Below are 26,682 nucleotides of genomic sequence, written 5' to 3'. Positions count from 1 at the left end.
CCCTTCCACTTGTCCCACGCCCACTTCCCGCACTCTCTGTATGCTGTTCTTGGCTGTTCCTGCTCGTCTTTTGCTAAGCTCCGCATGTATCCCCAGTTTTCCAAGGAGTGTTAAAAAGCCATGCGGAATGGTAGGTCCCTACAACAGACTGGGAAGCCTTTATTGCGGCTGTCGCACTTTTAGGCGGGACATGAAGCTCCATGGTCAGGTGGCCAGGTGGTGCCGGGGCCTGGAGCAGAAGCCAGGTCTCCCTGTTCCCCTTCCTTGGTTCTCTTCGTGTGACCCCTCGGCATTTGCTTCTAAGGGCCCCTGACCTCATTTTGTGAACATTTGTTCCCTTTGCCACTGCCTCCTGCATCTCAAAATCTACCCCCTTGACAGTTTACAATTACTATGACGACCGCTTTGTGCACTGACTTCCTTTCCACTGCTCTTTCCCTGCCGCCTAGCAACCCCACCGCATTTCCAATTTGTCTTCCTGGCTCTTAAAGAGGCCACCAAGAACACACTCCCTGGTGGTCCCTAAAACCAGAGGTGCTCCCCTGGTGAAGGGCACAGCACCAGTAACCCAGAGATGTTGAGACCAAGCCAGACTTTATTGGCTCTCTTGCAGTCCTGACCTTGGTGTTGTCCACTGACGTTGCAACCAGCTCTTTGCTTCCTCCTTGCCACCGTCCGACCTGCCAGGACTTTTCTGTTGCAGAGACTTCTTTCCAGGCCAGACTCGTTGCTATGGCTTCCCCATTTACAAGAAACTGGTGTGAAAGGTAAGGGGACAGTGTGAGCGCCAGTGCAGCCTCATGGCTGATGGAGGAAAATGTTTAGACAGGCTCAACTGAAAGTGAGACCATTTGTGTACATGTCTCTTGGCCTGGCACAGCACTGACCGTGGGTAGGGTCTGCTGTCGGCCCGGAGAAGGAGCAGAGGGCTGGGTCACGTTGTGGTCAAGGGCTCGGCAGCAGGGTTAAGTTCAGAATGTGCATGCCCTTTGGCCCGCAGTCACACGGGGTTTGCCCTGCCGAGCCCCTGTGAGAGAACACTCGCGTGCAAACACTGTGTACAAAAGGGTCTTGGTGGCAGGGTTATTTGTAGTAGCAAAATAGAATAAACATCCATCAAAATGAGATTAAATTGCAAGACTCCTGTACTGTGAAATACCACACAGCAGCTGAAAAGCCTGAGACGGCGCTAACCGTACTCACCTGGAAAGATCACCAGACACACTGCACGACAAAGCGAGTTCAGAGGAACATGGCAGTGTGACTCCATGTGTGATAAATGAGCAATAGCGTGTGTGTCTGTGTGATACAACACGTGGTAAAGCGTATGCGTACTCTGTGATACAATATGTGATAAAATGCATGTGGTAACATGCCAGGGAAAGCTCGAAATGCTTTTGTAAGCATTAATTCATTTACTCCTCGATAATAACCTGTGTGCTGTGGGTACTACTATTAGCACCGCAATGCAGACGGGTAAACGCAGGCCCAGGGAGACTGGGTAACTAGCCTAAGTTTCCACAGGAGTGGAGCTGGGGTTGAACTCAGGTGGTTTGGCCCCAGAGCCCGTGTTCGTAACGATTATATCACACATACACACACACACACTCACACACATACTTGGTTGCAAGTATGTGGGAAAAGTTAGGGAAATATGCACTAAAATAATCCGTGAGGGCACTCTGGGAGCCGGGCAAACTGGGGGAGGGGGTGCAAAAAACACTACATTTTCTTCTTACTCTCCTTCTGTGGATGTAGAATTTTTATATGTAGGTGTCATTTGCAGCAGTAAGTGAAAATAAAAACTCACGCAACAATGGAAATCACAACTCAGCCCTTGAGGCAGAACTAACAGAGCCGCAGGGTGTGGCCCCGGTACTGCCTCTTGATCCCCAGGTGACCTTGTCTACAAAGCTGGAGGGTTTACTGGATCCGGAACCTGGTCTCTTGACCTCTGCCTCCGGCGCTTCCCACCAGTGTCCCAAAGAACACGAAGCTCCACTTCCGGGAGGGCGGGGTGCGGGGGGGGGCGGGGAGAGGTTCAGGACGGAGGGACGGGTGGGGGATGGTGTACAGGCCTGAGCCGTCCTTGAGGGCCCCCTCGCTGAATGACGGCTCCTGATGTGCACCGTCCCCACTCGATCCGTACCAAACTCTCTTGGATGCTGTGGCTACCACTCCACTCTAAAGATTTGGAGACGGAGAGCCCCGCGAATGGCCACGCCCTTCCTAAGGGCAGGGTTTGCGGGTGGGCCAGACTGCCCTCCGGGTCTGCGCAGTGGCTCCTCCCCGTGGGCGGTGCTGATGGAGGCACAGGCCAGGGGTATTGGGGCCGTCTTTCCGGGCAGGACCAGAGGGGGCGCTCCTCTGATGGAGCTCCCTAAGGACATTGCCAGACACGAAGTGTGGGGCCCGGCGGGTGCCCCAACCCTCAGACGCGGCGGGGTGCTGTGGCCTCAGTGGGGAGGTCTAGCGTGGCGGAGCAGGTTCTGGCACCACGCAGACCTGGGTTCCACGGCCACCGCCGTCCTTTCCGGCGGTGAGCACTTCACTCCGGTGCTTTCCTTCTCTAAAGCTCGAGTTCATCACTTACAGCACAGGGCTGAGACCAGCACCGCCACTGGGTCCCGCGAGAGTCCAGCAACTGTGCCTGTTTGGCGACTGGCGGAGTCCTTGGCACGTGGTAAGGATTTACGGGTGTTGGATATCATTGTAATTATCATCATCATAGTCCTTTCCTACCTGCCTCGAGGACTTCAGCCTAAGTCACAACCTGCGTCATTCCCGAAGCTACAGCAGACTGGAATGACCTGCGGTCCCCAGTGTGCTGCGTGCGGCTCACACATCAGGACTTGGTACTTGACATCCCTCTGCCCTCCCGTCTTTGTCTATGTGACACCTCCTGCCTGAGTGATGCCTCCTCTTTGGGCTGCCGTGGTATCTTGTACATACTCCCAAACCCCTTTCACCACGCCAGGGTGTAACCCTGTGCTCCTTTGTGTCACTTCCTATCTGCTGTGAGCACTGCGTCCCCAGAACCTGGCCGGCATCCAGCAGCAGGCAGGGGAGGCTGACGCTCGGCTGAGTGAGCCAATGGAAGATGAGCAGGAGGGTAAACAGTGGGGCCAGCCCTGGGATGGGGCAGAGGCGGCCTGCTAGGCAAGGGACATAAAATGCAGACAGGGTGGCCCCAAGAGCTCGGGCCAAACCAGCCAGGGTGCCTTATAGAGAACCGAGGGCCTGCCCAGGACAGATGGTGGGTGGGGGTCGGCCACTGGGCCTGTGCTGACCTGAAGTCCACCATGCCTTTCTTGTTATCCAGCCGCTTTGTCAGCTCCCTGAGCTGGAACCGGTTTAGGGGGACCTTGTCCTGCTGCAGAGGTGAATGGAACAGGCGAGGTTAATGGGGGTCTCGGCCCACCTGCTCTCCGGGCAACCCCTGCCCCACCACACACATGCACACGCACACATGCACGCATGTACACACACACACATACGCAGAGTGCCCACGGCTGCTAGAGATCAGCACACCTGTATCATGACTTTCCAGAATTCGCCCATCGGCATCTTTACAGTCCCAGCGGGGTTCAAGCTCTTGAAGAAGTCCAAGATCGTGATTTTGTTCTGGTCTGCATAACTCTGAGAGAAGCAGGAGACACCAGGAGCAAACGCTTGACCTTATAACCTGTGTAACAACATTCCCTCCTCTCCCCTCCCATCACAGGGCGGCCTGGACCCAGACCTAGCAGGCCGGGGGTGAGTGGGACAAGGTGGACCCAGGAGCTAGAGTGTGCTGGGTGTTCGAGTCACTTAGGACCAAGAGTCCTTCCTATCCAGGCTGATGCTGTGAAGGTCCCCCGGCACGGAGGGCACAGGGCTGTGATTGTGCTCACGTGTGTTATTTAGTTCTGACATTGCCTCTGCTAAGACCACGTGGATGGTGCACTGTCGGCGGAGCACCATGGACGGTGGGTGGGCGGTCCTTAGCTCCCAGACCGGAAGACCAGACCGCAAACGTGCTGTGCGGTGGGCAGGACTGGCTCTCGGAATTCTTTGAATTCTCATCATTTCACACACTTGTGGAGAAGTACCGTGTCAGAGTATTTTAAAAATAATATGTCACTGTCTTCATTTCAAAAATATTACCCACTCACACTGTAAGGTAATTTCAAATTAGTAGAAAGAAGAAAATGAAAAGTAATCCATAAATCCGATCCCACCATCCAGAGGTAACACCTTTTTAAAAGAAAAAAAATTATTTATTTTTAGAGAGAGGGGAAGGGAAGGAGAAAGAGGGAGAGAAACATCAATGTGTGGTTGCCTCTCATGTACCCCCTACCCTGGACCTGGCCCACAACTCAGGCATGTGCCCTGACTGGGAATCAAGCTGGTGACCCTTTGGTTCTCAGGCTGGCACTCAATCCACTGAGCCACACCAGCCAGGGCTATTATTTATTTATTTTTAAAGAGGGGGGAAGGGAGGGAGAAAGAGAGGGAGAAAAACATCAATCTGTTGCCTCTTGTATGCACCTAAACCGGGAACTGAATCCCCAACCCAGGTACGTGTCCTGACCAGGAATCGAACCAGCGACCTTTTGCCATGTTGTATGATACCCAACCAACTGAGCCACCTTAGGCCGAGGGTCCCTCTTTTGCTGAAACCACTAAAGAGCTGCCCTGTCCTGACCACAGGGGTGTCTTGCTTGGCATCCTTACCAGCTATTGGAAAGAGCCCACATTTATTGGGTGCTTGCTATATGCCAGGCATTGTTCTAACCAATTCATGCATGTTATAGAATTTATCTGCATAGCAGCCCATCTTACAGGTGAAGAGGTTGAGGTACAGAAAGCTTCAGTAATTTGCCTTTGGTCCTACAACAGCAAGGGGAAGAGCCTGGCTGGTAGAAACCTTCCTGTTCCAAGCCCCTCCCACTCCAGCCTGTTCTCAGCTGTTCCTTTCTGTGAGGAGTCCGACATCCATGGGGAAGTTTCCACGTCCGAGCCGTTCCTTGTCAGAGAGGGTTGTGCCCTTTGCGGGAGGGGAAACTCTGGGTCGCTGATGGGAGTCAGAGGGCGGCTGTCTGCAGGGGGCCCCCAGGGGTCTGAGAGGAAAGCAGGGGCTTACCTGGATCAGTTTCATGGGGTTCGTCCACAGGAAGAAGGTGCTCTTGACCGAGAGGCCCTGGACTGCCTTGTAGGTCACATCCAGCTGGGGGTGCACGGCGTACACCCCGTCCAATATTTTCACAAACTGCTCGGACACCATCACGTTCTGAGGCAGGGGGAGAGGGGACCCATCACGGTGGGGGCACCAGCACTGCCATCGCCAGGCCCAGATGCTGTCCCGCCCGAACATGCTGTCCCCGCCCACACCAAAGCCCAAGGGTTCCGTCTTCTCCAGTTTGCCCGGCAGTGCTGCTCCCAGACTGGGGTGGCTCCTGCGTCTTAGAGCTCGTGGTTTAACCCGTGGGTTTCCCAGCTGATCCACCAGATGTTCTAGTTGAGTGCTGGGGACGTGTCACATGCTGTGACCTCAGCGCCACCCCCTGATGGCAGGCGTTAGTCTCTGTTTGACAGATGAGATGTGGTGACGGGGCGGCAGAGTGGCCCTGGGAGGTGTCCCTGTCACACCAGTGCTGGACTGCGGAGCAGGGGCACTGCTGAAAGAGAACCCCTGGAAGAGAACCCCTGGCTCCCACCCTGGGCGCGGCTCAAAGCGCGCTGGGAGCTTCCATGGGGCAGTGTCCGGGGTGCTGGGTCAAAGGCCACGGGAGAAAACGTGTGTCGTGAAACAGCATTTGATCAAACCCGACCTCACAGCTTTGGTCGACCTGCTCCACTCCTCAGATGTGATTCTGAGTATCTCTCGCCTTCCAAAGAGTTAAACCCATGCTTAAGGGCTGAAGACTTACCCCTCCCCTCTGTAGATATTCTAGAGAAAGTTCTAGAAGCACCTACAATGAAGGAATTCCAGCACCTCTTAGACTTATGGCAGCATAACTGACAAAAGGCTAATTCCGACCCACTTGTTCTGGTAGGCTGTTAAGCAGCAATGTGATCCCCGCGCACGGGTGTGTATGCCACTGGGGCCTGGACAGCGCCGTTTCCAACATGCCCTCGGACACACCAAGGCCGTGCCTGGGTCCGTACCTTCCAACCAGCTCTGTGGGAGGGCAAATCACATATCCCCCAAACCTGGACCCGTGGCTGAGGCCCAGAGGCAGGGCGGGGAGGGAGCGAGGGGAGCATGGTGGTTGCAAGGGCAGAGCTGTGGGGTGAGGGCAGAGAGAGACCTCAGAGGAGGATGATAAAGACTCGTGAGCACCAGGGTCCTGGGGCAGGGAGGGAGGGGTGAGGGGGACCCAGTGAAAAGAAAGTAGGTATTTACAATGTTTGATAAATCTGTGGCAAACATTAAGTCGAAAATTTTCTTAGGCTTCAGTTCCAAGGAGCTTGGGTTTAAATATTCAACAAACATCATCACTGATATCATCATGGCAAGGCATTGACATCTGAGCAAACCATCACATCGGCGTGGCGTTTAAAAACGTACCACCGCGCCTTTTCAGAACTCTGGCGCGGGAGGCAGACGCCCTGGGTTTGCCCCTTGCTGTGGTGCTCACTGGCTGTGTGTGTGGTCCTGGGCAAGCAAGTCACCTAACCGACCTCTGTTTCAGCTTCATTATATGGACAATGGGAAAATGAGGAAAAGTTCTGTTGTGGGTTGAACTGTGTCCCCACCCAAAACAGATGTTGCAGTGCTAACCCCCAGCACCTGTGAACCTGACCTTACTCGGAAACAGGGTCTCTGAGTTACGACGAGGTCTTTTGGGTGGGTCTGCTCCGATACGACTGGTGTCCTTATGAAAAGGGGACGTTTGGGTGTGGCGACAGACAGGCGCACAGGGAGAACGCCAGGTGAGCTCAGGGGCGGAGACTGGGGTTGTCGCATCACCAGCGGAGGAAGGCCAGCGTTGCCAACGACCGCCTGACGTTAGCAGGGAGGCGGGGAGCAGATTCTCCCTCAGAACCCTCAGGAGGAGCCGACCCTGCCCACACCTTCGCCTTGGACTTCTAGCTTCCAGAACTGAGAGACAATACATCCCCGTGTTTGACCCACCCAGTTTGTGGTACGCGGCTGCGGCAGCCGTGGGACCTGCCTCCCCGGGGTAGGAGCAAACAAGCCTGCAGGTGCAGAGTCACTGTGGGGGAGTGAAAGAGCATGAAAGGGCAGACCAGCACAGGGCAGAGTCATGATCAGCTGCGCCCTTCAGGATGATGCCGGTGAGGGTGCCTGGCAGCCTGAAGTTCACTTCCTCAGGGCTTTTTCAACCATCAAGGGATTTTTTTTTTTTTACCCTCAAATACTGCTCCGAGTAGAGTAGGCTAGATTACGAAATGAAAACACAAGTTCGTCCATGTTTTACTACTCAGATTTGAGAAGTCCTGTGATTCTGGGACCATTCTGGGGTTCAGGGCCATCCAGCTGCCAAGCTGACATGAGCGACTGTGTCCTGGGGCCCTCCTGCCTCTTCCCTGCGTTTCCCCCCTCTCTGTGCTCAGATCCCCGGTTCCCAGGACCTGGTCAGCGACTTCACGCTTCGCTGTACTGGCTGCAGGGCTAGTCCTATGGAACGGGCCCCCGGAGGGGCAGAGCTGTACTCGGAAAGGAGTGACTTTTTCCTGGAGTGAGGGCCTCTGAGTGTGGCCATGGCAACTGCGCGAGCAGTCACCGTTCGGTTACTTACGGAAATGTCAAGCTTTTCCATCTTGGACCTGGTGTTCCTCTTGATGGACATGATGAGGATGATAGCCCCGTCTATGCTCATGGGGTTCAGGAACAGCTGTGGGAAGGGGAGCAAGACGGGGGGAGGCTGAGATGGGGACCGGGGAGGCTGGCTCGGGGCCCAGGTTCCACTTCTCTCCATCAAGTGACCACCTCTTTCTCCCATCCAGACTTCTTGGTAAGCACTTGGCTCCCTGTCTGTCTGTCTGTCCAATTGTCCATCTGTCTGTTCACCTTACTGTTCAGCCAGCCACCCACCTATTCATCAGCCCACTGCCCATCTCACTGCCTGCCCATCCATCCATCCATCCATCCATCCATCCAACAAACATTTGCTGGGGCCTGTTGCATGCCAGTTGCTGGGTTACAAGCAGAGGGGGGCACAGACAGAAATGAGAAGAAGGTCTCCGCCGTCGGGTTAGCTTGTGTTCTAGACGTGGACACCGGCGAACGAGTAAATGGCATCAGAAGTACGGTGATGACACGGGCGGGGGGCCACACTGGTATTTGTAGACCAGGAAGAGGGCATCCAGTACAGAGGGGAGGACAGCCGCACAGAGGCTTGCGGGACACATGGAGGTTGGGGAGGTACGAGGAAGGGGCGGGGCGAGGGCAGGACCAGAGGAGAGAACAGATGCAGCCCAGAAGACTGGGGTCCGCAAGCGCCAAGGAGCAGAGGCGTCTGGGCGGCAGCAAGTGTTCCGCGAGCAGGAGCTGAGAAAACGAGGCCGCAGAGCTGGCCAGACCCCAGAGGGCCTCGTGGGCCCCGCTAAGGACGCAGGGCATTGTCCCAGTGGTGCCGGGAGCCACTGAGGGTGGTGTGGAGGCTCACAGCTGGGAACGTGGAGCCCGTGGCTCTGCTTACTAGCTTTCTGGCCTTGCGTGAATTCCCCGACCACTGCGCACCCATCACCTCGGGCTGCCCTGAGGATTCAATAAATCAGTGCAAGCAGAGTGTTCAAAAGAGCACATGGTAGATAGAAAGCAGCCAATGAACGTTAGTGGTTGTTATTGAAAGCTCTCGGTCGGGCGGTTTCATGATGAGACAGGCTGAAGCTTTTATGGAGGACCTACTACGTGTCAGCTGCTTCCCAGGCTCTGATGTATTCCAGTGAGAAAAGACAGGCTTGCGCCCTGCCCTCACCGGGCTTAGCACCTACAGTCCTTTGCCTGCCTCACTTCCCGGGGGGACTCTTTTCCCAAGATTAGGGAAAGGAGGGCAGGGGCGGCGTGCGGAGAGTCATCATTCCGGTGGCCAGATTGACGTGGCCGCCACCTGTGATGCAACTGAGTTATAATTTAAGCTTTTCTCTTTCTCACTTTTAAAAACATTTTAAATAATTAAAATATATTTACTATGTTTGGTCACTGTAGAAAAAAATTGAAGTAGGCCAAAAAACATGTTAAACTTCCCTATATCCTCATACCCGGGAACAGCCTTTGCCGCCCTTCTGTTTGGTGACTTTTCAGTCTTTAAAATTCAGGGTCTCTGAACTTCCCTTGGCTGCACTGGCCACTGAGGCGGGGTCCGTCTCTCTTCTCTGAGTTCCGCTGGGTCCGGGCCCTGCCAGGACGGAGCCTCTGCTGTGTCGGTCACGAGAGGGCCGGCTGGACTGGGCTGGGCTGGGCTCCAGTCACCCCGTTCCCTCTCCTGGTCAGAGGCTGACTGGCTTCCTTTGTCACCTGAGCAGCTCTAAGGAGGTTGTCCTCTCCGATGGCAGCCCATCCTCACTGATTCCTGACTGCCATTCTTCTTACACCAGGGCCCTCCCTCGCCTCTGGGGTCGCTCTGAGCCACCCCCACATCTCCCAGGAGTCAGAGTCGCCATGGAAAGGCCAGGTCGCCCAGGCTTCCCTCTGCCCACGGTTGGCCGTGGGGCCCCAGCCAACCACTGAGCCCCAGGCCTCCCTTCTGACAAGCGGACCCCACTCCGGGGGCTCGGGCTGGGAGGAAGGAGGCAAATCACCTGGCATGGGACCTGGCTCATGGGGGCAAAGGGGAGCTTCATCTTTCATCCGTTTTCCGACTTCCCAGAGGCTTCTATGTTATAAACTCACATTTATAAGCAAATTAATCTAAAATGAAATACGTATTCATTCATTTAATACAGTTTCACTGGCACCTACTATATGCCCAGCACTCTGCTGGGCACAAGGGGTATGTGTAACAACAGGCAACACTCAGCACGGTCTCTGTCCTCATGACGCTCTCACACTCGCCGGAGACAGACCGTCATTCACACGAGCCTGTCAAGAGAAATCCTGTCCAGTTCCCCGTGGTGGGGTACACAAGGCTCTGTGGCTCCAGCAGGGGTCCCCGAGGAACTGTTGCTGGAGCTGCGCTGGGCGGCAGGGAGCAGTTACAGCCGATGGGGGACAGCAGCCGGGGAGAGAGAGCGCCGCAGGTCCTCTGGGCAGGCGCGAGCAAGGCTCTGGCAGGACTGGACGAGGGAGGTGACAGGAGGCCCTGAGGCCTTGGGTGGGAGAGAGGGGAAGCACGGGGTAAACTGAGGTCAGGGAAGCACACAGGGCTGAGGGCACTGGAGTTGGACAGCAGGTGCCCATGCGGGGAGGGTCTGAGCTGGAGGGCAGTTGATGGGGGAAGGGGGGAAGTCAGGCTGATGCTCAAGGGCTTGAAGGAGACTCCGAGAGGAGGAAGGAGGACCAGTCAGTTATGAGATGACTGCTGTGCATGCACCGGTGAGGGCAGAGGGCGGCGCTGGGTTCACAGCAGGAGACAGCCAAGACTACGTGTGCAGGTGCAGCGCAAGGGGGATTTTCCCGGTGATTTTCTCTAGCCACACCCAGTGCTGCCATCACCCTGCTGCCGCCATCCCGACAAACACACACACACACAATGCACACACATGGACGAACATAGAGATGCACGGACACACACACAGATGCACATGCAAAACAGCTGTGCCTAGCTATGTGAAGACTTTACCTTCAGAACTTTGATGCTCTCATTCATCTCCAGCCCCCTGCCGATCTTGGAGATCCCTTCATTGCTGATGTTATTGGCGCTGATGTCCACGTAGGCCAGGGAGCTGTTGAGTCTGAGGGCCTCCCCGAAGGCCGCAGCCCCCTCGTTCCCAAAGCCATTCATGGAGAGGTCCAGGGTCTTCAGGGTCACGTTAGACTCCAGGGCGAGGGGAGAAGAGCACCAGCACCAAGGTTGCATTCTCCCCGCTGCTGGCACCCCACCTGGGAGCTCGGTGGTCCCCGGGAGAGGGGTCTTTGCCAGATCTGTCTGGATCCCTCTCAGCTGGGCTCAGAGGCTCAAGTATTCCTGAGACTCATTCCTTTTGGGGTCTAATCCTTCCTTACCCCATAATAAAATTTCTCTCTTGAAAGACCCCCATAGATGCCACATAGGACCCAGCAGGGTGAATTTTCCCAGATAGGATTTATACCAAAGAGTAATGAGCATCCAGGCATTGTGAGAGCGAGACCAGCTATGCGAGGAGCACTCGACCGGAGCTCAGTACAGCCCCGTCAGTGGCGACCACCAGGGAGAGGTTGGAGAGGGTGGGGCGGGACCTCTCCCCACACCCCCACCCCACCCCGGGGCTCAACAAGCCCCTCCCGGGGAGCGCCTTACCCGGAGGCCGCTGCACAAGGCCACCGCTGCCCGTGAGCAGAAGTGATTCCAGCTCAGATCCAGCGTCACGAGGCCTACGTTGAGGGCTGGGGGAGAAGCGGGGCCCACTGAGCCTCCCCTGCGTCCCAGAAAACCCGCTCTCGGGGCTGGCGGAACCCACGCCATGGGGATGAGGGCCACTCAACGGTGCATGTGAAGAGGGAAACACCGAGGTAACACTCTTCACAAACACAAAATCACTTACGTACAGGCTCATAAGATGATTTCCAGGGATGGTGACGATGAAGTAAGACAATCGCACTCGTGCATTGGAGGTGGCAAGCAAGTTAGTATTATTTATTTGGCAAAGATCATCTGGTCACAGGTACCTTCCTGTTAAAATCCGTGTGACCCTATCACACAGCGCTGTCAGCTCTGAGACTCTTCCTAAGGAGACCGGACGTGAGAAGAGCTACATGCTTGTAGACGTTCGCTGTGGCATCGCTTAGAAGAGTAAGGCTGGTGACTCACAGGGGACGGGTGAGGTGCTTGTAAACAGCCACAGTGTGGAATGTTCTGTAACCATGAAAGTGGGTGGAGGTGGCCTGGAAACAGGGGTTGCGTGGACCCAGGGAGGTTGTGACGGGCATAGCACTGGCGCCACCTAGTGGTGTTTCCACGGAGACCCACGGGAGCAGTGGTGGCTCCAGAATTTCTGTCCTGGAGAGCTTTAGGTACGTGATCCACTGGAAGTCATGAGGCGTCAGGCTTGCCTAGAAGCCAGGTCAGCAGAGACATTGCACTTTTAAAAAAAGTTTAAAGGCACTTTTGTTTACATGCTGCATGGGGTTGGCAAAACATCCTATGGAAACAGATCGTTGTTATTTTTGTTCGGCGAGGGCAGATGTGCTGGGGACACCACGGAAGCGGAGGCTAAACCACCACTGAAGCTTTGCTGAGTGGCAGGAGCTTCATTGGGCCTCAGGCCCAGGAAAACGCCTTGCTCTGTCTTGTTGTTGTTTTTCGTTTTGTTTTTAAGTGGACAACGCGTTGGGCACCGATTGGGTCTCTCTCTGCATCGGCCACCAGGGTGTACTTTCAGTAAAGCACATGGTACCTTGCACTATTTTGAGAACAAACTTCCTCCCTTTCTCTCTCTCTCTCATCTTCTTTTTTTTCCCCCTTATTTCCTATTCTCGGCCAATTCCCTTGCTTAGTTATACCTTGCACACCTGCGTTTCTTAAATGGCCACAAAATTTACACTTTCATTCTGTTCTTACAGCTCTCTCGCCGTGTGACCTCGGGCGGCTTGCTCGCACCGCCCCCGCCCCCCCCCCCCCCCCGACCTCTGTTGTCTTACTGGTGGCACAGAGGCGTCACCCCGTGCAAGCGTTGTCGTGAGGACCGGTGTGCAATGCCGAGCATGATGCTTGTCACATGGGAATCGCTTGCTACTTGGTAACTTTAATAATAATAATTTTAGAAGCTGTGTATACAGTGTGATGATTAGTGCTTAAAACAGAATGTTGTCTCCCTTTGATTTCATTTAAAAATTAAGAGTTTTTAAATGTTTGAAAGTAAGTTTTCTGGCAGCGATGCAGACTGCCCACAATTCTTTTATACGTTGTTCTTCCCCTCCTACGTGCGGCTTTGTACCTGCTCGCCTCTCCTCACACCTGCCGGCCTGAACCCCGCTCTCAGCTGGACACCTGGCCTCATCTTCAGGCAGCAGTGGGGCGGGAGAGCTGCGTCCTGCCTGCCTCTGCCCCCCGGCCATGCGGGCACCCACTCTCGAGCTCTTCCCTCTTTCGGTGGATGAGAGGTCCCTACCGCTCTCTGAGGCCATCTTTATCCTGGGGGCCACTGTTTGAGTCTCTTCAAGGACTTTGCTCCTGTAAGTGTCTCCTTCTTTGGCACCATCAGCTCCTTCTTTCCCTCTCGCAGCATCTTCCATCCTTAAAAACTTTCCTGTGCTCCCTGCCACCTCATCCTTCTGTCCAGCCTTGTCCCATCTGAGCTTCTGGAGTTGCTGATGTTGCCGCGCCCCCTTCTCTGCCTCCCCTTTGCAGCTCAGCCCACTCAGTCCACTCGGGTCGGGTCTCCATACTCGCTCACATCGCCAGCACAGTGCTGGACCCCACGGAGCACTTTCCCCTCCTTGAAATGCTCCCTTACGTGGCCCCTGCTACTCAACTGACCACGCCTTCTCAGGCTCGTCCTTCCCTTCCGCGACACCTAAAAATGCGGGAGTGACCCGGAATCAGTGTGATGGCCACCTGCTCAGCTCCACCCACACGGCTGCCTAGATGCCCCCACTGTGCCCCATGGTTTTAAACACACCCATTTGCCTTTGGCTCCCAAACGTGTCTGTCCAGCCCTGGCCGGCCTCCAAACTCGCACAGCAAACCGCCTACCCGACATCTCCACGTGTGTGTTCCACGGGCATCACACACACAACATGGCCCCCCAAAAAACTCTCGGCCCCTCAATCCTGTTCCTCTGGACCCCTGACTCCCCGAGTTTTCCCCGCCTAAGTAAACGACACCGCCATCCAACCGGGATCTGAAACAGGATGACCGTGAGTCTCTCCTTCTCTTCCGCTTCCCCTCACTCTTCACGTCAACAAGTCCTTTAGGCTTTACAGCGGTGCCTCGGAACTCGTCACTAAGGTGTTCCGGAGCTGGTGACGAGTGCCGAAACTGGCGAGTACCGAGGGGGCGACGAGTGACGAAGCATTTTCTCTCGTGGGCAGCGTCATGGCTCATGCAGGTCCCAGCGAGTTTGACAAGTCCTGAGCAAACACTGAGTGCTGAAACATCTTTTTCTCATCGAAATGTGACGAGTGCAGGGTTTGATGAGCTCTGGAGCTGATGAGTGCCGAGGTATGAGTGCTTCCAAAACACACTGTGAATCCACCTGCTCTGCCCATTACCACTGCTCCCGTAGCCCGAGCTGTTACCTTGTCTTGCCTGGAACCTCCTAATCGGCGTCCCTCCTTACGTTTTTGTTCTCCTCAGTTGCATTCTTCAGGGAGAAGCTCGAGAGCTACAGACCAAACCACGTCATTTCCCACCTTCACAGCCTTCAACGACTCCTCACCACACGTAGACTACAACCCAGACTCTGCGCATGTCTGAGTCCACAAAGACGGACATGACTGGCTGCAGGCCACCTCAATGACCTCTTCTACTCTCTGCCCCTGTGCCCTCTGCTTCAGCCACACTGCTCCCACCTCCCCGCCGGGCTCCTCACCCCTGCCAGCCTCCCCCTGCCAGCCTCTGTGCTTTCTGCCTGCAGTGTCGAGCTCCTGGGCCCTAGCACAGCTGTGTCCGCAGTCACAGTCAGGTTTCAACAGAAAGCTGCCTTCCTGGGGGGGGGGGTGCTTTCTCTCACCACCCCACCTCAATTAGCACCCACTCCCCACCGCTAAGAATGTCCTGCCTTTGTCTACTTGTTTCTGTAGGCATGAACATTTAGGCTCTTTCTATTTTCTTCTTTTATAACAAGTTTGCAATGAACCTCTTTAGACATTTGTGTGTGTGTGTGTGTGTGTGTGTGTGTGAGAGAGAGAGAGAGAGAGAGAGAGAGAGAGGCAGGCAGCATCTCTGAGACCTATAGAGGTGAATTGCTGCATCCTAGAAAACATGCATGTTCAATTTCACTAAACACTGTCAAATCGCTCTCCAAAGTGCCTTTACCTAGCAGCTTCTGAATGTGATTTCTCCCCTGTGTTTACCGCACTGTATATTCTCTGGCTTGAAAATGTTGCAGCTTTGGTAGATGACAAGGGGGAATCTTTTTCTTGTTTTAGTAATGACATTTTTCTGATTGCTAATGAGACTGGGCATTTGACTTTTTTTTTCTTTTTCACTGTCCATATGCCTTGGCCATTGTGAGTTTTTTTTTTTTTTTAAGTGTTTGTCATTGATTGATCTGGAGGATCTTTTATCAACATTCTGAACACTAATCTTTTATATTATACAAACGCTGCAAATATCTACCCCCCCGACTGTTGTCTTAACATCACCACAAAATATCTTTTACTATCCTCAGTTTTAAACCCATTGTGGTCAAACACAAGAATCGTTTTTGTTGCAGTTTCTACTCATTGTGCCTGTGTAATAACCATTAGCCTCCCTGAGGTCAGCAAATTATTTCACTCTACACATTCTCCTAATCATTTAAAAGTTTTACTCGCCACATTTAAAACATATTTCGGGTGTAGTTTACATCACTTGCATAATTAGAATGCTCAATGACAATAATAACAGGAGACGCAGCCCAACAATGGATCGTTTGCCAAGTTCCCCTCCTTTGCCGGCCCCTTCCCTCAGTGGCTACTCACCCAGCATCTGTCCCAGGAACTCTCCTCCCTTGTCAGAGAACTGGTTGTGACTGAGGTCAATCTCCCGAATTCGGTAATTGGCCTGAGAAAAAAAACCAGTGGGGAGAGAGGTGATGAGGGTCTTCCATGTGACTGCAAATGCCTCCGTCAGCCCAGGTCAGTGTGATGGAGGGCTCCCATACACCCAAAGTGTGGGCAAATAGGGTTATTATCCTGCAGACAATTCCTTGTTCATTTTCTGGTGACTGTTGCTGACACCTGGGAGACTTTATTGCCAGCCAAACAGCTCTACCATTTGCTGTGGCTTTGGCCGGGATCAGCAGAGTGCCAACACTCACCAGCTCCCAAAACCATGCAACTGGCCTCATTTCCCTCTAGCCAGCAGTGCCCCCGGGGCCCCAGGATCTCCAGGGACATCTCCCACGTGGCTTGGCTGTACCCATGCCCTGCTTCTCACCGACAGGGCCGTGCACAGCAGCTCTGCCGATTCATCCCTGAAGCCATTTCCTGTAACGGAGGAGGGCGTTAGGAATTCTCTCCAGGCCAGGGCTCCCTTGCCCTCCCATAGCCTAGCAGTGCCTGTCCCTTCCCTTCGGAACCATCAGATGTAGAAAAGGTGGCAAGTACTGAGAGCAAAAATGTGGACACAGAAGAAAACAGGAGGAAAAAGGGCAACTATTTACCAGCCCCTTTAACGTCCCCTTCTTGCTCTGCTGTGGCTGTCCAGGAAATTCCAGGAGTCGGTACCGTGGGCATTACTGGCAGCATCAGACCTCGGGCCTCGAGCCTAAAGCCCGTGATCTTACAAAAATGCTATCGCAGTCTAAGCAGCAGAGGCAGACCAGAAGGGGACACGTGCCGTGCTTGCCTTTGTGTGCACAAATCTAAGGGGTGCCGAAAGATCTCAATGAATAATATCCTAACATTTAAAAAATAAAAATCAGTGCAAAAACATTTGTGATGAACGGCGCTTTCAAATTTTAAATAAGGGCGGGATCTGACTCCACCCTCGCATAGCTCAGCCTCACTCACCTTACCCCAATCTGTTCCTTTTGGATCGTGTTTTTAAAGTGTTGATGTTTTATTCCTTGCAGAGAATTTTTGTATCAATTTTAACTCTTAAAATATTGTGTCAAGATTTATTTTATTTAGCTACTGAGCTTTTGGGTGCCCCTGAAATTGCACAACTGCAAGGTGTGTGCCTCCCTCATCTTACCCCAGCCCTGGCCCTGCTGAGCCGTCTAAAAGCTTTCTGGGAAATCCGTGACACAGAGACTTATCGCCAAAATTCTCATCTGCACCTTTAAAAACCTTTGTATCTCTAGCATAAACAGGACTTGGTACATAGCAGGTGCTCAATAAATGCTGAATGAATGAATGAATCAATATATCCACCGAAATACAAGTACTTCTTTGGTCGTATCTGGTACCAATGCAATAAAATGACATAAAAAGCTAGTCAATGTATAACATTAGGTAATTTTAGAATTCACTAATTCAGGAAACACATCAGCTGTAATTCGTTCAAATACTGTTGCTCAGTTGTTCTCTTCCCCTTCTGGAACTCTTATCAGCTACATTGAGTCTATTCGTTCTTGTACATTCTTTTGTCTTTTACATTCTCTCTTTATCTTCTCTACTGAAAAATTAGATAAAACATCCTTTTACCTGTCTTCCAGGTCACTAATTTTATTTACCTACATCTAATATGCTGTTGAATTTATCCATTGAGTCTCTAATTTCAAGGGTTATATATTTTTCATTTCTGTAAGTATTATTTGGGGAGATCTTTTAAAGAGTTATGTTTTTATTTGTGTTTTCTTAATCAGTTAAACATAGTTTGTAGTTAAGTGCAAGGTATCTGTTTGCTTGCCGTTTAACCAAATTAAAAGTGTTCCTGTGCTGCTTGGGGATGAGGTATGTGGTCACTCGATGTGGAGTGTGTGTATCTGATCATTTATTTCCTGAGGTCCTTGAGAGCCCAGTGCTGTCACTTGAATCTGATAACTCTCACCGTGTTCTGTTTCTCATTTTGCAATTTTGGACTGTGAGCCCATCCTTAGGACAGCTTTATCTGTGGGAATCCCAAGCAGCGTGGAGTGTGGGTCGAGGGGTTGGAGGTGTTATGTTTGCTTCTGCTGCATGCTTTCGGGTATTACCAGCAAAGGATCACTTACATGTTAATTTCTTGTCTTAGGGATTGGTGGGGGGGCCCATTTGGTGTAAACTGAAACCATAAACCTGAGAGAGGGCGGGTCTGTGGGTACTAGAATTCTCAACTGACTTTTTGTTTTCTGTAAGATAGATAGTAAACTAACTAAAAATAGGTGTCCAACAGCGGGTCAGGTAGAAATAAATGCCATTAAGGAAAACCAAGCAGGGAAACAGGATAGAGATGACATCTGAGCCGAGGCGTGAATGGAGAGTCCCTGAGTCACCCAGACATATCTGGGGGAGGAGACTTTAAAGCGGAAGAAGGGATGCTGCCATGTGGATCATGAGTGGATCGAGGAGGAAATCCAGGAGGCCAGGCTGGTGGTGGTGGAGCGGGGTGAGCGTGACTGGAAAGGCTCAGCAGGCGCAGGCGCAGTGTGCTAGTCTCTGACGTCAGAAGGGCCAGGTCTGGCTCAGCTCAACTTTGATTCTCTCTGCTCTTCACCTTCTGCTTGTCTCCTTTTCATTCCCAGCGTCCTCTCCCTCCTACTTCATAGGCTCACCTGAGAGTTGAAGGTTCAAGAGCGAAGAGGAATTTCTCTGGAGAAACCGTGAGATGATTCTGGCTCCCTCGAAACCAAGGTCATTGTTGGAAATATTCTAAGGGCAAGAAAAACAGTTATGTGTGTACAAATCCCAACAAAGGTACTTCATCAGCAAATGACACCAGGGTGTGGCTGGCTCAAGACCTACACTAAGGCAGTGGGGTCTCAGTGGGGAGGGGGTCCTCGGGTGAAAGGATGGGGAGGGTCAGCGTGGTCCAGAGGGAGAAGAATGATAGGAACACAGCTGTTGCACCGGCTCGCTGCAAGGCCCTCGAGCTGGTCCTCGTTTCCTCTGAAGTTAGCTTCAATGATGCCCCACTTCCCCAGTTTAGCTCTGGTGCTTTAGATCAGCCCACCCTAACTTTTTCGAAACCCAGGTCAGCCATATTGGAAGAGTTTGGCATAAAACAAAAGTGAGTTTAGAGTAAATCATCACTTGCAGATTCCATTTACTGATTCAAGAACGGAATCACTGTGCTGAGACGGCTAGTGGGAGGGACTTAATATAAACCAGCCATTATTATCTTACTTTCTTATTGTGGTAAAATAGACACAGTACAGCATTCACCACCATGACCATTTAAAATGTGCAGTTTACTGGTCTTTAGCATATTCATGTCACGTGACCACCACCATCCTCTGTCTCCAGGCACGTTGTACTTCATATAATTATTTCACGTGTTTATTTTTAAAATTTTACTTTAAGGCAACTGCACAGAAGTAAGTTAATCAATTTCCGGGTTTATGAGGTCCAAACAGAAGTGCTTTCTTAGGGTTCCCTGCAGCCACGGGGAACATGGCCCCCCTGGCCAGCCTCTGAGAAGTCAGTTCTAGAGGAGAGGGATTCCTGGACTCATGGCAGAAAGCCTGGAGGCTGGCCCGGGCCCGGGCCTGGGCTGGGGCCTCTGGCTTGTCTCCAGTGGGCTCTGAGACCCCGGGTGTGGTGGTGGGAGCCAGTAGGGCAGGCATAGTACCAGCTCCTGGAGGTAATAGTTCTCTTGTAGCATCTCCACCAGGCTCAGGACGCCCTCCTCCATGATACAATTGTCTTCCAGCTCCAGGGAGATCACAGTCGTGTTGGACTGCAGCCACGAAGTGGGGGTGGGGAAGGGGTGGGGGCGGAGAGAAAGACGGAGGTGGTTGGTGACTTAGTCAGTTCCTTGACCTGGCCCGGAACCTGTCTCCTCTCCTGATTATCCCAGCCATGTCACGGGTTATGGAGATGCAGGCTAGCAGTTTCAGAGGAGTAGATAGGAACAGGAGAATGAGGCATAAGAGCTGAGCTATCCCACTGATGGCTAGGACAATACAGGGTGGGCAAGACTAGGTTTCCGCTGTGAGTCCATGAAACACAAGTTTATTCTTGTGTTATTATTATTTACTAATTATTATATTATTTATTTGTAGAGCATTACAACTGTGAACCTACCTTTGCCCACCCCTGTATGTTTATATTTTATATTTTAATGCATATTAAATATGCATTATATTTTAATATGCATTTTAATATGCATATTTAATGCATATTAAAAATATGCATTATATTTTAAATGCATATTTTCTAGGGCAATATGCTTATCCTGGGCACCTCCCCCTAAAAGGGCTCTGCGGGGGAACTTAGGAGAGGGATATTCAAACAAAGCCCTGAAAGTAAGAGGTACAAGGGTGAGCAGAACATATTTTAATTATTTATTTAGCCTTGAGGAGAGAGGCCTGCGACCTACTCCAAGATTGAGGAGAACCTGACACATTTAATAAGAGTGTGTAAGCATAAGGCTTTAGACATAAAGCATTCGCTGCGCCTGCTTCCGTCAGAAGCCTTTCTTCTAGTTTAGGCTTCAGGCGAATCAGGTACCCTCTTTTAGTTAGGACGCTGCCTCAGGTTGTTTGGAAGGAGCTGGACTTAGATCTTAAATATCTAGAGTCAAGCTCATCTGCCTTCCCACAGGGAGGACACGGCTGGCCTTGAAGCCTGAGGGCCTGGGGTTAGCACTAACCAGAACTTGTGTTCCTCCCTTCCCTGCCTTGCACCCAGTGCAGAAAAGCACAGAGAACAGACACATCTTTGCATGTGAGCATTTTCAAAGCACACCATGCAGCGAGGGCAGTAGCCAGCAGTGAGGAGCCCCAGCATCAGAAAAAGGGAGAATGCAATGGCGTGAGTTCCTGAAACAGGGGATGGTCTGCCCAGGGCCTTCATGGAATGTCTTCTGGCCTCAGCCATCCGGGATGGGCAGCATTCCTCTGGCTCAAAGTCCAGGGAGATAACTCAGGTGGCCTCTAGTCTAGGTGTCACCTAGTGGTGTCCAGAAATGGGTTAAATGACCACTTCCAGAGTCACTCTGGGGACCAAGCACAGTGTGTGGTGCATTAGGCAGCTAATCACAGAGTCCATCCACATGCATCTCACATGGTCGAGTATGTACTGGTCACCCTCTGTGCTGACTGTGGGGAAACAAGATGACCAGAGAACATCGCTGCTCTGCAGGGCCTTGCACTGCACCAAGTGCAAGGGCACGGAGACAGGCAGTTGAGGAATAGACGAGAAGATGTGTGAAATAAGATCCCTCCTTTCAGGGTGCTTTTCCTCTATGACAGGTAAATGCAACACATGGGAAGTGAAACAGTACAAAAGATAAATAAAACTGAGTCCACCAGAATGTCATGGTAATTCATCGTCAAACGAGTGATACAGAGAATCAAAGTAGAAAAAACTCTCCCCAAACAGGAACTGCTGTCGCTAAGAAACACGTGGCTCACATCCTGAGAGGATTTCATTATCATCCTTTTTATCCCATGTAACTTGGGAGGTAATGGTGCATTCCTAATACTTCATTAATCAGTCTTTCAATGCTCAATAAATTTCAAGATGGCTTTGTTCTTTGTCTGCTCTTCCCGTCCTTTTCTCTCCCTCCCCAGAAAGCAGTGCACTCTCAAATTTTATATAACTTCTTAATGGGGGTGAGCTAAATGCAAATGCTATTATAGTTCCAAAAATGAGCAAGTGCTTTTTTTTAATTGAACTTTCTCTTTACTCTCCTAAGTGAACAAAAAATGTAGTTCTGACATTATGTTAAATTTTCTGTTTTCCTGGGATAGGAATCAGCTCTGTATATAATCAATTAGAATTATATAAGGCTATGATGAATTCAAGGTCAAGTCCTGGTTCACCCATGCCAAGCCAAGAGAGAACATTATTCCTATGGAAAAACATGATCCACTCTACAGTGTGATCCTTAAGAATTATAACTTTCCAAAAGGTAGACATTGAATGGAATGGCTCAGTGGTGAACCCATTTACAGCAAAGGTGAGCTTTGGAATTGTGACCCAGGCTGACATTTTATATTTTGCTCTTGATTTAACACATAGCCCAGCCACTTTTGGGGGGCCCACGGGCTGGTGCCTTTGTTTCCCAAAGAGAAAAGGGCATACACTTCCAAGGCCCAGGTCTCTAACAGCCTCCTTCCCGGTACCTAATGGGGAGCCCATGCCTGTTGGGGAAATTGGCAGTCAAGCAGAAGCCTATGGCGGGATGGGCATAAAGGATGCAATATAGGGTCCCATGGGGGTCTCTCTGACTCTTGGGCCTACCACCCTGTCAAGCCCCGGCCTCTGCCAGGCTTCATGTGCCTCCACTGGCATGCTCACCACCAGGGCTATAGCAATAGCCTTGGTACCGTTGGGGCCCAGACCATGGTGGCTGAGGTTCAGGAAGGCCTCTTCCATGTTCCGGAGGAAGTAGGACACGGGCACCACGCCCACCAGCTTGCAGGCCTCTGTGTACAGCTCCCTTTGTCCAGTGGTGAACAATCTCTCAGCATCTGCAGACAAAGAAGCAAATGGGAGGAGTGGGGTTTCTCTTCTGCCTTTGCCTTATCTCTCTTCTAACCCCAGGCCCGTTCACTTCTGAGGATCTGTCCCTATGGGCGTGTGCTTAGGAGGCAACTCCAATTGGAAAGTGAGCCAGCAGTGGTGGGGGGAGACTCCAAGTCCAGAAAGCCTCCAATGAGTGCTTCCTTTGGGGAAGAAGCAAGGCCCTGGGGTTTAGGCTTCAAGAGAAGGAGCCCCCCCTCACCACCCCCCCCCCCCAGCCCCTACCTTCCTTGGTGGCCGATCACCAAGGATGAGTGAAGGCCCAGGTCTCCTGCTCACCTGGGGGCAGCTCTGAGAAGCCAAACAGACACAGAGCTGGTGCTCTGTGGCTGGTGCTGATGGTTGAGGGAGTCTCCGTTTCAGTTTTAATTTTGCTACGACAGTTCAAGTGTGAGCCGTAACTGAAGCATTACTAAAGATTTAGAGAAGCGTGAAGAAGGAGAGGGTGGGCTTCTCAAGGTGGCAAATCAGTGCCAGTTGGAGAGGCCCCCAAATCGGCCAGAAACAAAGAAACTCACGCGAGTGGGCATTCTTCTTTCCAGGGCTTCTGTGTTATTTTTTTCTCCAAAGAGGACCGTCATCTCTACCAATGACAAATCGAGCCCCAAATCACACACAGCTGATCGACGCTAGGGCCAGCGACAGAATTAGAGCCTTCACTTCTCGATTCCAACCTCTCGGAGCCTTTGTTTTGCAGGTTGTAGACCAGCCGGGCCTGTCTGTGGGCGGGCAGCGGGCCGTGGGCCTGCCTGGATTCCGGATGGCCCCGCAGCTGTGTCCTCATGAGGCGAGGCCCGTTGATGGCAAGCTTTCCCGTGGCCAGCTGGGGTCCAAGCCTGCATCTGTTTTCCTTTGGGTCCCGGAGCCTTGGGCCAAGCCACCCCAAACATTTCTGAGACAGACAATGGGACCTCTGTTGGTGATAGGACAACAGCTTGACAAGGAAGTCGATTTTGCCGGCACAGCTACCAACTGGCCTTCTCTTGGCGGTGGTTGTAGAGCAGGGTTTCTCACACTTGGCACTGCTGATTGACATTTGGTGTCGGACCATTCTCTGTTCTGAGGGGCTGTCAGGTACCACGTAGGGGAGTTAGCAGAATGCCTGGCCTCTGCCCATGAGACGCCAGTAGCAACCCCCACCCCAGTTTGCCAAATGCCCCCTGGGGTGCAAAATCACCTCTAAGTGAGAACCACGGTTGTGTAGGAGAAGTAGCGTGAGGTGGGTGAGCAACTTCTGCTCCCTTCTCTGCCTCTTTTGTACCCTCACACCAGCTTGCTATTCCTATGTGGGATCAGGCCTCAGGCTGCCCCAAGAAGCCCTTCCTGCCCCCATCCCAGCATCTTGGCATCAATAGCAGGGGCACCAAGAATGGAGATTCCCAAGTTTCTACCTCAGCGCAGAGTTGCCACCAAATTTTATCACTAGAGGTTCTTGTTCGCCAAGGCAGCATAGCTAACCCCCAGCTGTGTCGTTGGCACTAATTCAGCTGTTTAATTCTGCTGACCGCTCCTAGCTGCATTCATTCAACTAGGGTTACATTTCAGAGGCAGCTTGTAACACTGGTATCACTGGCAGGGAGTGGGGGATAAGGAGGGGAATGAATGGAATCAGGCATCTTGGACAAAATATTCAGGGTTGCTACCTGCTGCCTCTTCCAACCAGGTAAAATTCAGTGTTGAAAGCAACATTAGCAACAGACTTGCAGTGGAAAAGAAGTTGGAGAAAGAGCAAGAAGATGCCCAGGGGGCAGGAGGGAGGTCTGTGTATGGGCGGAGTATGTTGACAGCAGCCCAGGTTAGGAACTGACTGTATAAAGACACTCGACAGTTGAATTTAGCAGAGCACCCTCCCCTGCATCTCCACAGCCTCTGCTCCCTGTCCACCACCCAGCCGTCAGAACACGGGAGAGGGAGGGTCACGAGGCTAGACTCAGCCTGGGAGGTCCGAGGCTGGCCCATCAGGTGTGGCCAATGTTGTTCTTGCCTCGCTTCACGAGCGTTCTCTGTGGCACTTCCCTTCTTGGGGAAGCTGGGAGGGAGAGAAGGGAGAAAGTGTTCCCAGTACGAGAGTCCTTGCTGCAGCTCAGGCAGTCCCCCCACCCCACGACCCCCCATACCCATGCACTTGGATTTATCATGAGGCTCTCAAGTAGTGGAACAAGAACTCTGATGGGGGTAGAGGAAAGTCTCCGGGATGCAGGATGGGCCACAGACACTCCAGGGGCTCCTGGAACATGGAATGCAGGAGGGAGATGGGCAGGGCAAGGCAAACTTGGGATCAGCAAACATTGGGAAGCTCTTGGTGGACTTGGGTGACTCCTACAATGTCTTTGAGCCTCGGCTCCCTCTGTTAAGGCGGGCAATAATGCCTACCCCCTGGGACTATGGCGAAGGTGACGCAAGATGCCGCATGTGGAAACACATGGAATGCCTGAAATCCCTGTTCATTTACTGGTTCAGCTTTCAACAAGCTGATGTGACAACTCCGCTCATGAGCCAGGCCGCAAGCATGGGCAGCGGTCACCATGGCCACCAGCAGCCACCGCCTCCAGCCTTGAGGAGGACGTGGCACAAAATCGAGCACAGACGTTTCTACCACCTGCCTCCTCCTGCACAACAACCTGCCAGGCAGAGCCGTGGCCAGCTGGGGAAACCGGGTGTCGGCAGCTTCTGAGGAAGGAGGCGAGCTGCCCCCTCCCCGTCCGAATGCCCACTCTCACCTTCGATCTCGAGGTCTGTTTCTGAGCTCTCCTGGGCTGGTTTCTCTTTATCGACAGGCGGGGGTGGTTCGGCCTCACAGTAGAGCATTTCTTCGCTGCTCTGTGGTGCTGGCTGGGCTCCATTCTCCTCTGCAAGGAAAACACATCTCCTTGATTCTGGAAATGAAACCTGCCAGCCTTTCAGGTGGACTCGCCACCGGCTTCCCTCTGCCCCTGTTCCCCTTCTCTGGGTCCCGGGTCCTGGCCGCAGCCTTTGTCCCCCAGCTTCACATGGCCCAGGATGCCAGGGCACTTCATTCTGCAGGCCCTCCCTCCCTCCCGACACTGCTGCCTCCTGGCCGAGTGGTCTATGGGGTTCTGTGCTCCTCTCCCCTGTGTTCTCTGGGGATTTGCTGCCCCATTTCCAGTTTGGGGCCTGCCTTGGACATTGGTTTCTTGCTCCCTCTTTTCTTTCTTACTGGCTTGGGTGGGGTTCAGAGTTGCTTTACTCTTTTGGGGAGAGGATGCGTGCCAATGCCTGGGCTCCCTCACTGGCAGGCACAATCGATGCTGGAGAGGGCAGGCAGGTGGCTCACTCAAATATAAAATCAACTGGAACAGGGGCCGTCCCAGGAATCAAGAGGACTAACTGCACTGCTAAGAATTTGACCTAGCTTCTCCTCCTTTTAAGCCAACATCTATTTGATGACCATAAAGAAAGAAGGGCTTGCAAAATCTCCTTGGGGTTGAAATTCACTGCTCTGATTAAATACATGTGTCCTGAGCTGCCCTCACTCATTAGATGTGGCTTCTCTGCCACTGGACCACTGATCTGGGACCAGCTGCGGGCTCCCAAAAGCCACACAGCAATGTCCAGAGCTCATCCTCCTACATCAGCAGGAAGCAGCGGTTGAGAAAAGACAGGCTGCACTGCCAGGGGGCCTGACAGAACTCGGCCAACTTATCCTGTGGGCGGGCTGAGCATTCGTGGCAGGGGTCCTGCGTTTTGACCACCTAGGTTCTAAGACGGGGGTTCCTGATGAGACTACACAGGTCTGTGTCTTTCTTAGTCCTTGTCCACAGACCCAGGCCCCAACATTTATTTTCCAGACTGTAAGACAAGGTCTGTGTGATACGGGGTGGAAACAGCCAGTGGCCTGACAGTTAGAAGACATGCAGCAGCTTATCCAGCAACTGGAGCTATGGAGAAATGATGACTTTCTGAGTCTTATTTCTTCCTTAGTCAAACAATTTCAGAATTCCATCCAACCATCATTACCAGTGCAATGCTGGTAAATGATGTGTCGTGGTAGTCAATTCCAGTGGTGTAAATGTTCCCAACACAGGAACATTTCAAACTACCAACAGGACATCCACCAGATCAAAAAGTGAAGTTGAAAGTCGGCTAGAGCGGGTAGGGGCCAGTGCCAGCACCACAAGCATTTAACTCTCTCACTCCTTGTCTGGCAAGTCCTGCAGCCAAGTCAACGCAACACATCATCCCGAGTCTCGAGGGCTCTGGGTCCAGGGGCCCACTGTGTGTTATGCTGCGGCGGCCTGGAGGGGCCTGGGTGGTGAGAGATGGGATGCCTTTTCACCTGTTGTCTCAGACTCAAGATGTTCGTCATTGTCCAT

The 26,682-nt window shown here is 52.4% G+C and overlaps 1 protein-coding gene across 1 annotated transcript; it reads right to left on the bottom strand.

Annotated features, from left to right (window-relative positions):
- Positions 1-656: 656 nt before the first annotated feature.
- Positions 657-26,682, bottom strand: LRRC74A (leucine rich repeat containing 74A). The gene is made up of 14 exons (XM_045823451.1): positions 26,646-26,682; positions 25,069-25,197; positions 22,124-22,296; positions 19,449-19,556; positions 18,433-18,529; positions 16,173-16,222; positions 15,716-15,797; positions 11,391-11,476; positions 10,734-10,928; positions 7,749-7,844; positions 5,126-5,272; positions 3,532-3,639; positions 3,291-3,373; positions 657-755 (listed from the first exon to the last, which is right to left on the bottom strand). The coding sequence occupies exons 1-14, from the start codon at positions 26,680-26,682 to the stop codon at positions 746-748; spliced, it is 1,401 nt and encodes a 466-aa protein (XP_045679407.1). The 3' UTR covers positions 657-745.

The sequence above is a fragment of the Phyllostomus hastatus genome, unplaced genomic scaffold (genome assembly GCF_019186645.2).
Source record: "Phyllostomus hastatus isolate PE091 unplaced genomic scaffold, TTU_PhHast_1.1 phas_scaffold_501, whole genome shotgun sequence".
Taxonomy (NCBI): Eukaryota; Metazoa; Chordata; class Mammalia; order Chiroptera; family Phyllostomidae; genus Phyllostomus; species Phyllostomus hastatus.
The sequence above is the reverse complement of the archived record's forward strand: the minus strand, read 5'-3'. Positions and strand labels throughout refer to the sequence as shown.